General features: G+C 36.8%; 1 protein-coding gene across 2 annotated transcripts; it reads right to left on the reverse strand.

Annotated features, from left to right (window-relative positions):
• On the reverse strand, positions 1-8,451 carry LOC116214161 (lysine-specific demethylase JMJ18-like). Of its 2 annotated transcripts, XM_031549488.1 has the most exons (12): positions 7,856-8,451; positions 6,762-6,833; positions 6,399-6,476; positions 5,412-5,903; positions 4,901-5,125; positions 4,382-4,543; positions 3,214-3,582; positions 1,838-2,564; positions 1,646-1,749; positions 913-1,110; positions 344-541; positions 1-226 (listed from the first exon to the last, which is right to left on the reverse strand). In XM_031549488.1, exons 1-11 carry the CDS (start codon positions 7,913-7,915, stop codon positions 386-388), a joined length of 2,643 nt encoding a protein of 880 aa, XP_031405348.1. In that variant the 5' UTR covers positions 7,916-8,451; the 3' UTR covers positions 1-226; positions 344-385. The 2 variants fall into 2 exon arrangements, with proteins under 2 accessions (XP_031405348.1, XP_031405347.1); XM_031549487.1 differs by having other exon boundaries at positions 1-541.
• Between the last annotated feature and the right edge of the window lie 5,593 nt (positions 8,452-14,044).

Below are 14,044 nucleotides of genomic sequence, written 5' to 3' on the forward strand. Positions count from 1 at the left end.
TAGTAGAATCGAAATTATACCTACATTTTCATGTATTAGAAAGAATTTGTGTCAATACAACCTTTTATCTATGAGCAATGCCAATATCCTGAGTCGAGAATCAATACCTACCTAGTTAGGCCACGAAAAAAAGGCATGTTTTCGAACAAGTATATGCACATGGCATGTGCGGGATCAATCGACTGATCCTGTTCAGCTACAAAGAATAGGCCCTACGAACCCTAGCCTGAACGAACAAAGAATGTGTCGGGTTAGATTCATGAACCAGCATCCTCATCTCTCCTTATTTATCCATACAACTCCCAGAAATTCCAGGACAAAATTGTGGTCAGTGGCGCCTTGCCTGCCTACCAAGGAAGCGCGCAACAGCAGAAAGTATGGTCCTTCAAATTGATTGCTTTGCCGCCCCAACAATCTCCATGTTTGGTCCACCAAGTTCATGCTTACTTGCATCGACGGAACAGACTTGCGAAAAATTTCTGCCTAATTTCTGGTTCCAGTAATCTGTGCACTGACGGTTTGGATCCATAGCTTCAATCATCTTCAAAAACAACCGATCAAAAAGAATATAAGCCATAAAATCTAATCTCAGTTTATCATAGTAAGGGAAAACCGGCATGACTAGTGGAGTCGCAACTATTGACAGTTCAGGTTCGACACTCCAGATCCACGTTAAAAACCCTGAACCCGTTTTCCGATTTTACTTTACGCATAAAGAGAAACCATTACAAGTGAGATGCCACAAAGAAGAAAATATCTATCTAAAGATATAAAAGTAGCTCATATCCATTCCGAATTCATATCCCATTTTTCAGACAGAAGGCACTGGTAGCTCAGGATCTGAAATGAGGGTTTACAATCTTAAAAAGAAGATATTTATTAAAGAGACGAAGGTTTTTAAGGGTCAAATACCTGGATGACTTGTGGCGATGAGAACCCAAACATATCTAGGCCATTGACAGTCTGCAATTCATCAAATGTGGGCAGTCCTTGTACTCCTAAGCTGCTCTGCCTAGCAACTTCCTGCTTTAGTTGTTGGACGACTGAATCCCAGCACTTCTCTGCTGAAACATCGGCAAAAGTTACAGCAGGAGATTCCTCCAACGTAACCTGGAATTGATGAAAACCAATGAAAATCAGGGACAATCAGATGATCTACAAGCTAAAAACCCAAACATCACCTTAAACTAGCCAACTATCAAAACACGAAATTTCGTAGAAATGCCCTGCAAGAAAATCCTTGTGGAAAGTAAAACTAGGAAAAAGGTAGTCCGCAACATTGGAAGACATGCTTAAGGACATTCCCGTAAATGTTTTGCGCTTTATCAAACTTTCTAGAAAATGATTCCTCCCTCTAAAATATTTGACACATATAGCATGTCTGTTATAATGGGAGTGGAAAGAAATGGTTTCCCTGCATAGAATGGCAAAATTCTAAGTTTCTTTTCTTCATAGCAAACCCGGCATAAGAATGCTAGATTTTCTAGTCCAATCATTCCAAGCAAAACACAAAAGTGCAGGGAAGTGAGATTTCTCAGATCTGCACATCAAATAAATGATAATAACCCTTGAAAGAAAATCCTGGAATATAAATACTGCAAGCGAAAAATTCGCATTTCAAGATAATGACAGGAAATATAACCACCTTGAAAATAGGCCCAAGAAGCCCCGCATCCGCAACTTCTGATATGTAGCTACAGATCTTGTTGGGACTGAGCACGCTAAAGAAATTGATGCGACTCTTGTATCCTGTGGAAGTCAAAGGGTTGGTCCATCAGTAGACAAGTAACTTAGATACCACACTAAAGCAACAGCTCCATTTTGAATCGCAACGCACCATTAGGAAAAATGGTCTGCTTTGAGGACCAACGCTTCCCAATCATGATAGATCCAAAATCTATAGGCTCTGCACAAGGGATTGACCTCTTAACAGAACAGTTCGTGCCAGTCAAAGAGGATTTCTCTTCTGAGCTGTCTTCATTTGCACTGGTCAATGGACCATTTGACTTTTGTTCAGGAGTGTGCTGATCCTGAAGGGAAAGGTCGACCCCAAACACCTTACAACCACCACCCAATAGCCCGTTCTCTCCTTTGGTCGACTCAATAGTATTCAAATCAATTTTGGTCTCCTCTCCGTCCTTCCCAAGCAAAGATTCATAAGAGATAACAGTATCCGGGCTCCTTCCTTGCTGGAACTTGGACAGCACCACCTCAGAAGAAAAAGTCTCTTCTTTCTTGGGAGAAACCGACTCTCTGGATATCCACTCCTTCAAGGCTTCCTGTCCGCCTTCCAGTGCCTCGACCAGCAAGTTCAGCGTCTTGACGTCGTACTTCAAAAGCACAAATCTGTCGTCCTCTTCACAAGAACAAGAGAGTTTTGCATGCTTGAGGCATGCAAAACGGTCAGGGGAGCACCGACAGGTGACCGCAGAGAGGTGAAGGTCATAGAAGCACTTGAAGCACTCTCTCTCAATCCCAGAGTCATTGAGACCAGATCCCGTAGGTTGTAGTTTAAGCCAACTAGGAAGGCGATCTATTCTTTCCTCCTCCATCTCTATCCTCATCTGCAAAATTAGAAAAATGAGATTTAACGCTTTCCGCAAAAATAGCGTACACCTTAATCTTAGCCAAGCACTTGTATTAGCCTGATATACTTCATCCTAAGATCCTAGATTAGTGGGAATCTAGAGCAACAATACAGTACAAGTTCATTTACCCTCATGTGTGAGGAAGATTTGACACATGCAGGTTAGAGTAAAATAATATAAAACTATTGAAAGGATAAATGGAAATTCTAGGGGTAAGAACAGTATACAGCAGCCAGGCTTTCAGAACCAGACACCCAATGCTGTAGATTTGTGAATTAATAGGTTCAACAAGTGGTTCAATGACATCTAACCAAACCCACAATATACCGTTAAAATAAATCAATATTCACTATGACATATATTATTGCAGCTGCAAAAGGGATGCCAGTCTTGTGAACTCAAGCAAAAACCAGGCAATTTAACAAATTCAATTCTCAATCCCATTTTCATAAAACTGTACAGGCCTATGCTCTAGTCCTCATCTGACCCGTCCGAATGATCAACCTATCCAGCTTTTGTACCCTGATAATATGTTCGGTAATCATTTACCTTAATAGCTTAAATTGGTTTTCAGTTGGATCAACACAGAGCCATCCTAACTAGCATAAGAGATAGACAGGCCAACCTTAACTGCCTGTGTCAGCACCCCTTCTTTTCCGCAAGCAGCTTTCCACCTTAGATTCTCCAAAGTCTCCTTCCCTAACACCAATACCTCCCAGAGGGCCCTGACAGCTCTTCTTGCCGATATAAAGAGCAGTTTGTCATGAGAGATTGAAGTCTTGCGACACTGCTTGCTGTACAACTCCACTGCATTCTGCCCATGTTCTAACCAATCAACTGGTGCCACGTTGACTGCTTCAGCACAGTTAAACCCACAGTTGAACCCAGCATGGTAAGCCCTCGGGAATGTGAGGACAAATTCCCCAGAGCACTGGACTGCCCGATACACTGGGACCCCCTCGGCCTTTAAGATAGACGGGGACAACTGAGTCACCTGCCCAACATACATCGTGCAAAAGTTAATCAGACCAAGTTCTATCAGTAGCAAATGGAAATTCTCTTAAGGCAAGATAATGAACTTTTTGCGCATTTTTGCATGCAGGAAACGAATGGAATGGACCCATTACAAATGACATGCATGGTATCAGATAATTTATAAACAGGAATAAGCATATTTTATTCTAAAATAAATATAAATATAAAATTAAGCAAGAAAACGTATAATTACCCAACTGCCTCTGAACTACAGGGGTGGTCGCCATAACTGCTAAGTTAGGATAAAATTACACCCACATCCCCCACCCCCAAAAATTCAGTAGTGATGACGTTTAGTGCCCAAAGATGGCTTTGGCACTAAGCGATGAGGCTACAGTGGAAAACCCAACTGACGATCATCCTCTTCTGTAATTTTTCCTTCTCAGCCAGACATTTTTTACTATAAGGTGTCTATTATCACTTATTGCATGAACACAAAGGTTAAATTGCTCAAAAGAAAGTTAAGGCCACTGTCCCCAACTCCAAATTTAGAGCTTGGTAATTATTCCAAAAAAAAATATGCAGTTAATGAATCCTTATCCAATTACACAAAGAGCCAATAGACCTCAAGAAATAAAGCTATACAATGTTCATGGATAGCATTAAATTAGCTATAAAAAAATACTCATATAATTACATTGCAACAGTCAACAAAGAAGAAACTCGATCCCCATATTTTGTACTTGAAAAAACTAATAGGCCGAAGATGATGATCCAGCAAGAAATTGGCGAAGAGAAAGATTGTGAGAGTTACTTACCAGCTCATTAAGTAGATGAGGTTGTTCTTCAAAAAGATCGGGTAGATGCTTCCGCATAACTCTCTCCAACTTGGTGGCATGGCTTCCGGGAACCCCATACCATACTTTTGCGTCCCCAAAGTGAAGATAATTGAGCGAGTAGAGGTGATGGTCTTCAACATGCTGTTTTATATGAATCAGAAAATCAGCATTAAAACTCTGAGCAAAGCTAAACTAGAGAGAATGTGTGTGAACATTAAAAAAAAAAAAAACCAATTAGTAGTGATCCACTGTGAGAGAAAGGGATTTAATCTTTTCGGGACTCTGAAGTAATGCATTGCCTCTGACTTAAATTAGATTTTCTAACATCATTTTGAGAAACTACTAAAATGTTTCAGAATGAAATCAAATGCAGAACAAGTTTCAATTGTTTTCTTGGGAAAAATACAACTTACATCTAGATTATACATAATTTGATCTAAGCTGAGTCTAGACAATTGCGATAGAATGGTTACTAGTTCATATAGATTGATAACATACCCAACAAAATGATGAAAAGCACATCCCAACATAGAGCCATGGCACTAAAACCCCTGAGATATGACTCTCCTCGAAAGATAACACTGAACCAGGCAGCCGTGGAAAGTTATTCAGATTCCACCCTGACTTTACATATTTATCCGAGTCACCATCAGTTGAAGTCGAGGTAGATTTTGGAAATCCACTTCCAAATGTTCCTGTTTCCAGGTCAGCTCCATAATATACCTGTGATGTAATAAAATTATGGTATGATCAGCAAATAAGCATTAAGCTGGTGGTGACTGATGGCAATTTGTTTTGTAGAAAGGAACTGGTGGAAATATGATTGTCCAGAATAATAGCTAAAATCATATAACAAATAATATTCTTTTGTTCATTTGTTTTGGATCTGTTTGAGTCCAATATACAAGGGTTAACTATGAAATACTGAAATGCCTCCAAAAGTGAAAGGAACAAAGAGAAAAATTGCAGAACCAACACATAAAAGAGAACTTCAAAGCCATATCCATACCTCGACTTCATCTGTTGGTTGCTCAATGATCCGCCAATACTCACCCTCAATATCGTCCACTGTAGGCTCCCACCCAATACTCTTTGCTGCAGCTGAGTCCTTCACTTCAAAATAAGACTGTTTAAAGCCAAGAGCAAATTTTTGAAACTCTGCGAGTGTAAAATCTGCCCCCGTCTGGAACCCGAACTTCTCCTCAGATGCAGGAGTCGCATAGCAATCCGAGTTAGAAGTGGCACTCTGCTTATTCTTTGTCATTCGACAGTTCCCCTTGCGCTTCCGCTTCCGACCACGGGTTTTTTTCCTCATGGGCTCTCGATTCTGAAGCAAGTCCACTTGCATAATTCGAGTCGAAAATTTAGCACCTTCCCAGATATCTTTCTGTTTAAGAAGGCAAGGAGGTTTCCAAGAAGCAGGGGGAACTATCCGGCATATTCCATATGACTCAGCCTTAGAGCGGATCTTTGCTATGTAGCCGAGGGTATCTTCAAATTCCTATTAAAAGTCAATAGTTAATGAAATTGCAACCAGGAATTTTTTACCTCCAAGAAAGGTCAATAGGCCACCATTCCATCATAAAGGCACCAACAGAACCATTAAATGTTCACAAGAGTTTTAATTAAAAAAACAAATCTACATAAAATACAAAGCTTCATTGAACATGGCTTATAGAGTCTCTCCTTTGACTACAAATAACTGAAATTCATCAAGCCAATGCACAAAAGTGGCTTTGCACAAGGAAAATTTAAACCTCAAGACAATTGGGAAAGCAGTTCATCTTAGACAAGATAAAATAGAATTATTGATGGGGAATGCATTGATCATGAAACACACAGCTTATATAGATCATATGTAGTCAAATAATATCTTTAGAACCAGTTCATGTTATAATTTGTCCTTCACCCATGAATTACTAAAATTGCTTCAGTAAGTCATGTGGCAATATACAGTGGTGAGAATGGGACAAAGTAAACATCAAGAGCAAATTACCTTCACAGTCGGATAAAATACGGGAGCTTCATCGAGCACAGGCCTACAGGCTTCAGAAGGATCCCATCTAGCTGATACCTGCAGGTAATACATGCATGTCCAATTAATTCACAAGATACCCTCTTCCAATATACATAATCCCAGAAAATTCAAATGTTCGCCATCAGTCCCATTTGAAACACAGTATGAAGACTGGTAGAAACCGAGATAGTGGAGTATTTTGGTGATAGGATAACAGGATGCACACTTCAAAATCAAGCTTACAATCCCAAGGCCCTTCAAGTCTTGCATTTTTAGACTATGAGAAAACATGGATTTTATTTTCTCTAACTCAGCCATTTTCAGAGGGGAAAAGTTCTTTACTGTTCGACTCCGAGGACTGCCTGAGCATTCCGATGCATTATCACTCATCTTCGCATCCTTAGAGTGCTGATCCTGCAAAATTCATATTCTGTAAGCATCTACAAAGATAGCATGCAAGCATTTTTTGTTTTTATTGCAGAGACTCCATCCAGTATTAAAGACTCATAATGACAATGCAATTGAGGCTGCACCAAGGACTATTGCATGTCGAAGCAAACTCAATTGGCAGTAACCATAAGGGGAATATGGTTCTTGAGCACTATGTAATGAGGGCATCATCAGGATAGAATAAAAAGATTTAATCGATACCAACTAAAGCTTATTTCTAAATCAATCAAGTCCCCATCTAATCAAATCCTGCTCTATCTAACTGAATCTCAAAAATCCAAGGCTACAACAGACAATAAGGTGACCTGATCTCCACAGGCTTTTAACCATGAATTGGATTCAACTATCCGCAACAGATGAAAGATACTAGTGCATAGTCGCTAATTCCTGCAACTCTGTCAAGGAATTAGTCACTAAAGTGAGTGACGTTCAGCCACAATAGAGATCGAGTCCCAACAGGAATACTAGCACTTGTACCTAAATATTGCAGTGGAGTATCAGAAGAAAAATTCCATCGAAGTTTCATCAGCAGCAAAAAATCAAAAAACTGATCATGTTCCTCATTCACACATCTGAATTGGGTCACTGAAACCTAAAAACACACGCTTAGCAAGCAATTCTATCACCAATTGCTTTCACTATAATCTGGGGCCGCATTCGGAACCCTAGGTCTCAGAGCACCATCAATCATCAATCAAATCCCTAAAATGACCTATCCTCCTAACTCCCCCAAAACATCCACCTCCCCTGTGATTCTGCAATATGTGTCTACTTTGCTAAACAACGGTGCTAACCTGAATCACAGGTGACAATAAACAGAGCATAGAACGGATCAGCTACTAATCACGTGATGGAAGCAAACCCCAAATCATCACCATGAACAATCAAAAGGTCCATCAGAAGGAACACAAACACGCAAACAGCAGGTGAATTAGGGTAAGCAGTCAATAAAGATTTCATGGCCAAGACTGCAACTGAAGTCTAACCTCCATCAATGGAGCCTCCACCACGTCCATGTTGGACTGTTCCATAGGGCCGTCTGCCATTGCAAATCCCTCAGAAATACGCAAACTTTCCCAACCAATCCGAACCCCAAATCGATCAAAACCAATACCCAGAAACAGTTTCCAGCCCCCCTTCACAAAGAAACAGCAAAAGGGCAATTCCCGGATCAGCCAATCCGTAAAGGGTTGATTGTTATTATGGCTATTGGTTTTTCGAGGAAACTAATCGTAAAATGGAAAGGTTCTGTAGCAATTAATGTTACCCCCCCTCCCAAGAACACAGAAGGTGACAAATTAAGAAAAGGATCTCTCTTTGGAATTGAACTCCCCCCCCACGTAATTTATGTAAACCCCTCCATCAATAGTTCCTATACAACACCAAAAAAAAAAAAAAAAGTGGGAAAAAAAGGATTGATTCGATTTGGAATCTCTGTTTTTTTTTTTTTTTGAGGGGGATAATTATCTGCTGGAGATTTGACCGACCTACACAAACACAACCTCGTTCTCCAAGTGAGAAAACAACCTCGTTCTCCAAGAAAGGGTAAAGGCAGATTTGTTTGTAAGACTGACAAGGCGTGTTGGATGGAATTTGGTATGGTGCAGCAGTTTGCGGATCCAGGGCCTTTTTATTTCTTTTCTTTCAACTTTTATTTATACGTCGGCTTTCTCCAAAAAGAAAATAATTTTATTTATTTATATATCACGAGAGTATTTTCATTGCGTTAGGAAATAATACGTGAAATCGAGGTTTAACTATCGATTTAAGAATGTGATAGATAGATATCTATCTACACATATTGCTACTCCAAAGTGAGGGACAATTTTGATAGACATATAATAGATAATGAAATTTATCATTGAGTATAAAAATAATAAATTGATCAACTATATTTTTGAGTGAGAAAAACAATATTCGCAATATAAAAGCTTTAAACCCAAATTCGTGAGTGAATAGAAAAAAGATGAGCGAAAAGTTTTATAGTAATTTTACTATTTTTTTCCCGTTGATACTTCAAGCAGGTCCAGTTCTAATATGGACAAAGATTGAAAAGGAGAAGTTATAGATAATGAGTAATAGGCGATAGATGGATGATAGACAGATAACAGATTTTTTGAATATTTTTTTAAAATATTTTGGGAACGTGGGGTTAATATGTAGAACTTTTAGAAGGATTTATCTGTACATTGAATTTTATTATTATATTATATATATATATATATAATTTCTTTGAGAACATATATTTTTTCTTACTACTTCACGGTGTACCTATAAGTTGGACACACAATTATATTCTTAATATGCATATATACGGTAGATCTCTCCAAATTTTTGAATCAGATACATTCTTAATAAATGTATCGATGAAATGATATATACTTTTCTCTTTAGTAAATTTATTAATTGTTAATTTAATATATTATCTTTATTGTTATATGGAGACTCACAAATCTAATATGGGATGAAAATCGAAAAAAAAAACTAACGCAGGAGATTTCGCCGATAAAGTAAAATTAGAGCCAGATTTAGGATAAGTGGACTTTTTGTATGTACAAATTATATTGCATTGTATTATTTCGTTAATATTTACCAATAAAAGTGAAACAATGACGCGGGGGTTCCAATATTGGAAGAAAAGTAAAAACGGAGGGTTTCGGGTTTTGGTCAAGTCATGCGACGAGGAGGAGGAAAGGGTCAACAGGAACCCACTCCGCACGCAGTTTCAACGGAAATCCCTGGGGGCAAGCCAACCGACTAAGAGAATATATTTTTATATATATTTATATTTATGGTAAATTACATTGGTGGTTCAAAAGATTTTACAAATGTATCAAGTTGGTCCAAAAAGTTTTTTTTGCTACTTGATGGTACAAAATGTTTCAAAACCGTAACAATGTAGTATATTTCGTGAATTCATGATTGACGCCGTTAGATAAAATGCTGACGTGACAATAATATTATAATAAAAAAATATTTTTTAATTTTAATTAAAACTCCAAACTTTGTAAAATTTCAAAACGACCTAAATTTTTTAAACTTTTTCAATTTTGCCCCAACCCTCTCTCTTCCTCCACTGTTCATCGTCTTCCTCCTCCACTCCACTGTTCATCCCCGGCAGAACAGCCTGGTTCCGAGCTCAAACTCCAGTTCTCAGCGCTTCTCCATCAATCCGAAGTCCAAGGCCGCGCTTCTTGGACTCCCAAAGCCAATGGAAGCTTTCTCACTTCGTACCAGAGAGAGAGAGAGAGAGAGAGAGTCCGAGTCCGACTTCGACTTCGTCTGGGCTTCCTTCAACTCCGAGCCAAAGGGTGTGTTGCTCGTCAAAGAGAGGACTCGCGACTTGACTGTGGTGTTACTGTAGAGGAGAACTTCGGAGGAATCGAATCCATTGAATACGAAGTCGACCAAGGCCGAGACCTGGAAGAGGAGAGCCAAAAAGGGATAATTACACTGAAGGAAGCCCAGATCCAAGCTTTTGTGGTACTCGAGCTTCCTTCAACGGCATCCTCGACCACGTACGGTCGGCCAAGTGGGGGCCGTTGCACGGGAACTCGCCAGGTCTGGGATGAACAGTGGAGGGGGAGGAGGAAGACGATGAATAGTGGAGGAGAGAGGAGGTTGGGGCAAAATTGAAAAAGTTCAAAAAAGTTTAGGTCATTTTGAAATTTTAAAAAGTTTGGAGTTTTAATTAAAAGTTTGTCCGACCCATTTTGACCCGATCCAGTGATCCGGATGCCACATCAGTCTACTGTTTCGGCCACGTCAGAAAAGAGCTGACACGTAGCGAGCCACGTTAGCGTCTCTTGACGGCATCAATGGTGAATTAACGGAATGTACTACATTGTTACGGTTTTGAAACATTTCGTACTATTAAGTAGCAAAAAAAACTTTTTGGACCAACCTGATACATTTATACAACTTTTTGGACCACTAATGTAATTTACCATTATATTTTTATGTATACCAATGTGGAATTATTTCATAAAGAAATTTTTACCTTATATATCTCATGATTTCATTTTTTTTCAAATTTCTCATATGTTTTTAAAATTATCAAAAATATCTCATGGTTTACATTTTTTTTCAAATCTATTCCGATATTATATTTACCGTTAATAAAACGTAAGTAGGCTCCAAATCTATCACATTGTTTTAATTATTTTTTTTTTGAAATCTATCACGGATAAATGGCCATAGTGGCAAGAACGTTAAATGTTGATGGAAAATATAACGGCGGGATAGATTTGAAAAAAAATGCAAACCATGGAATAGTTTACATAATTTTAAAAGTATAGGATAATTTGATAAAAAAATGTGAAACCATAAGATACATAGCGTAATTTGATATCTCATTAATTTTTCCAGTTAATAAATTTTATATATTTAATTATGACTGAACTTTTAAGACTGAATTATACTACCATCGATGTTAATGTGCCATACCTCTAGCAAGTGATTTCTTTTAATCAAAATAAAACAAAAATATAGCCGAAAACATAACTAATTAAAAAAAGATTTGGAAAAAAGCACCGTTAATAAAAGAAAACATACTACCATCAATATTAATGTGCAATACCTATAGTAAGAAATTTCAAATCAAAATACAATAAAAATAAAAGAAAAATAAAACCAATAATATAACTAATTAAAAAAGATTTGGAACAAAGCACCGTTAATAAAATGGTGGAGTGAGATTTACCCAAAAAAAAATGTGTGGGGTGAGATGAGAGAAAAAATAGGAATTGTGAGGTGAGTACAAAGGTGAGTTAGTGGGTAATTATCTTTTTCATTTTACTATTGTATACGCAATTTGATTCAAACATAAACGTTTAGGATAATATCGGAAAGAGAGTGTTAGACAAATTACTATTTTTCTTCTCACGTACAAGTAGTATAGATATAGCCAACAAAAAGTAGTATAGATATAGATATTTATTTTGTTTTATTTTATTTTATACTTTCATAAAAGAAAGAACTAAGAGTTTTAGTATACATATAGATGTTTATTTTGTTTTATTTTATTTAATACTTTTATAAAAGTAAGAAATAAGAGTTTTTTTCTCACATTTAGTAACCTAAAATAATGGTTAAACATAAACTCATTATCCTTTAACCACCCAAACACTTCTATACTTCTCACACAAATTTCCACTTTTCTTTAGTGGTACTTTCCCCCAATATCCATTAGCAATAGTTTTATTTCAATAATCATTTTATTCTAAATTTAATTTTCTTCTTATAAAATTATAATTTATGAGTTCTCAAGAAGATCAATTTTAATAGTATTTTTGGGTGCATTTCATAATTAAATAATACTGCTGATGGAATAATTAAAAATTTATCTTTCAGGAGAAAAAATATAAAAGTTTTTATAGAACAGCTATGTGTGTATGTATAAAACGAGGAAACGAATCATGCTTGCGCCCACCATGTTAAATCAAATTCTTCATGTGAATTTGACCTTTTAATTCTAGTTAAAATATAGATCTACAAAAGCCAAGTGAGACATAGTTGCATCACCTAAGTGAAATTATAAAGCCCCAACTCCACGTGAATTAAGCTCCGCAAATTTTAGGTATTTGTCCATAATTTGCTTGTAATTATATATATATAACTAAAGAAATTATTAAAAAACTAAAAAAATCCTTGATGATTGAAAAAAACTCCTTGAGATGCATGATATTTTCAAGTTCAATATGTTAAATACTTGTTCAAATGACAAATTTTTTATTGATTCAGTATATTGTGGTATTGAGATCACATGATACGGTCGATCATGCCCTAGATTTGGGTCTTGACATTAAGGCATGCTTTTATAAGTACATATAAAGTCCGATTTCAACAACTACTCCATAAAAAAAAATAATGAATTACCTTAGTTTGGTAAACTTCTATGCTACGACATGATACCGTTGGATGGAGCCAGGCTTGGTCAATCTAATCTCACTGTTGGATTGGATTGAGCTGTCTCTTATAAGTAAGGCAGGCTCCATTCTTGAGGAGTGTTTGCTACGATTCCATACTATGTGGAATTTTCGAAACTAGGTAATTAACAATCGTATATGGAATAGTTGTTGAATAGGACTCTATATGTACTTATAGATGTATGCCTCAATGTCATGACCTAAATCCGAGGCAAAACCGGCATTATTCTGTGATATCACTATTATAAGATACAAAATCAATTTAAATTTTCAAATAATTCCAGCGCTAAATATCTATAAAACGAGCGCAAGTTGATTTTAATATTTTAACAAATGCTAACTAATAAATACACCACTAAGCAATCCCTTGGGGTGTCTGGTGGTAAGAAAGAACATATGTGTCCACTATGTCGCAAGTTCGAAACCCCTTGAGGCCAGCCAACACTTCTGGGTTATCTAGTCTAGCATATGGGACCATGGGGATTAGTCCAACGAAAACTGGACACCCCACGGTATTAAAAAAAAACCAAAAAGAAAATATATCTAGGAATTAAAATAATCTCGATATTAGAAAGGATAAATATTTTTGAAATAATTAACTAATAAAGAAAAAGTTTGTCATTTTGTGAGAAAGAAAAACTGGTGGATCTGAAACAAACTTAAGAATTTGTAACTATATAAAAAAAAAATTGCAACATCAGACTCCACTTGTCAAGTCAGCACTGTGAACGTCCAAATCTTCGAAAACCATTAATTTTGCCAGTTGCGGTAACAAAGCGAGAGTTTGTGATTTTAAGAAAATTTATGGTAGGTTTGGAACAAAATTGAAAATTTGTGATTTTCTATACTATTTCCCCATCTTTTTATTGGCATTTGTATTCACAAAAAAGAATACTAAATATTTTCGTAATCATCTATTATGCTTCTCGAAAGAAAAAATCCTATTTGCAATAGTCAAATTTAAATTATATCATAGTTCTAACATCTTTTATTCACTCTAATTTTGCATAAATAATTCGTGAAAAGTAGTATGATAGTACCTATAAGACCTCCCACCAAGCTCCAAAGATGCTCTAGCAACTATAAAGATTTGATGGGAGGTAACACCGATGATGAGATTAACAACACTGCAATAGAATTAAACGATATAGCTATTTTCAATAATAATTCAACTCTACCTAACTCAACTCTATTTTTCCCCAAGTTCAGTAATATAATCATTAATGTTCTGTCTTTTTTCTTCCATTT

The sequence above is a fragment of the Punica granatum genome, chromosome 7 (genome assembly GCF_007655135.1).
Source record: "Punica granatum isolate Tunisia-2019 chromosome 7, ASM765513v2, whole genome shotgun sequence".
NCBI lineage: Eukaryota > Viridiplantae > Streptophyta > Magnoliopsida > Myrtales > Lythraceae > Punica > Punica granatum.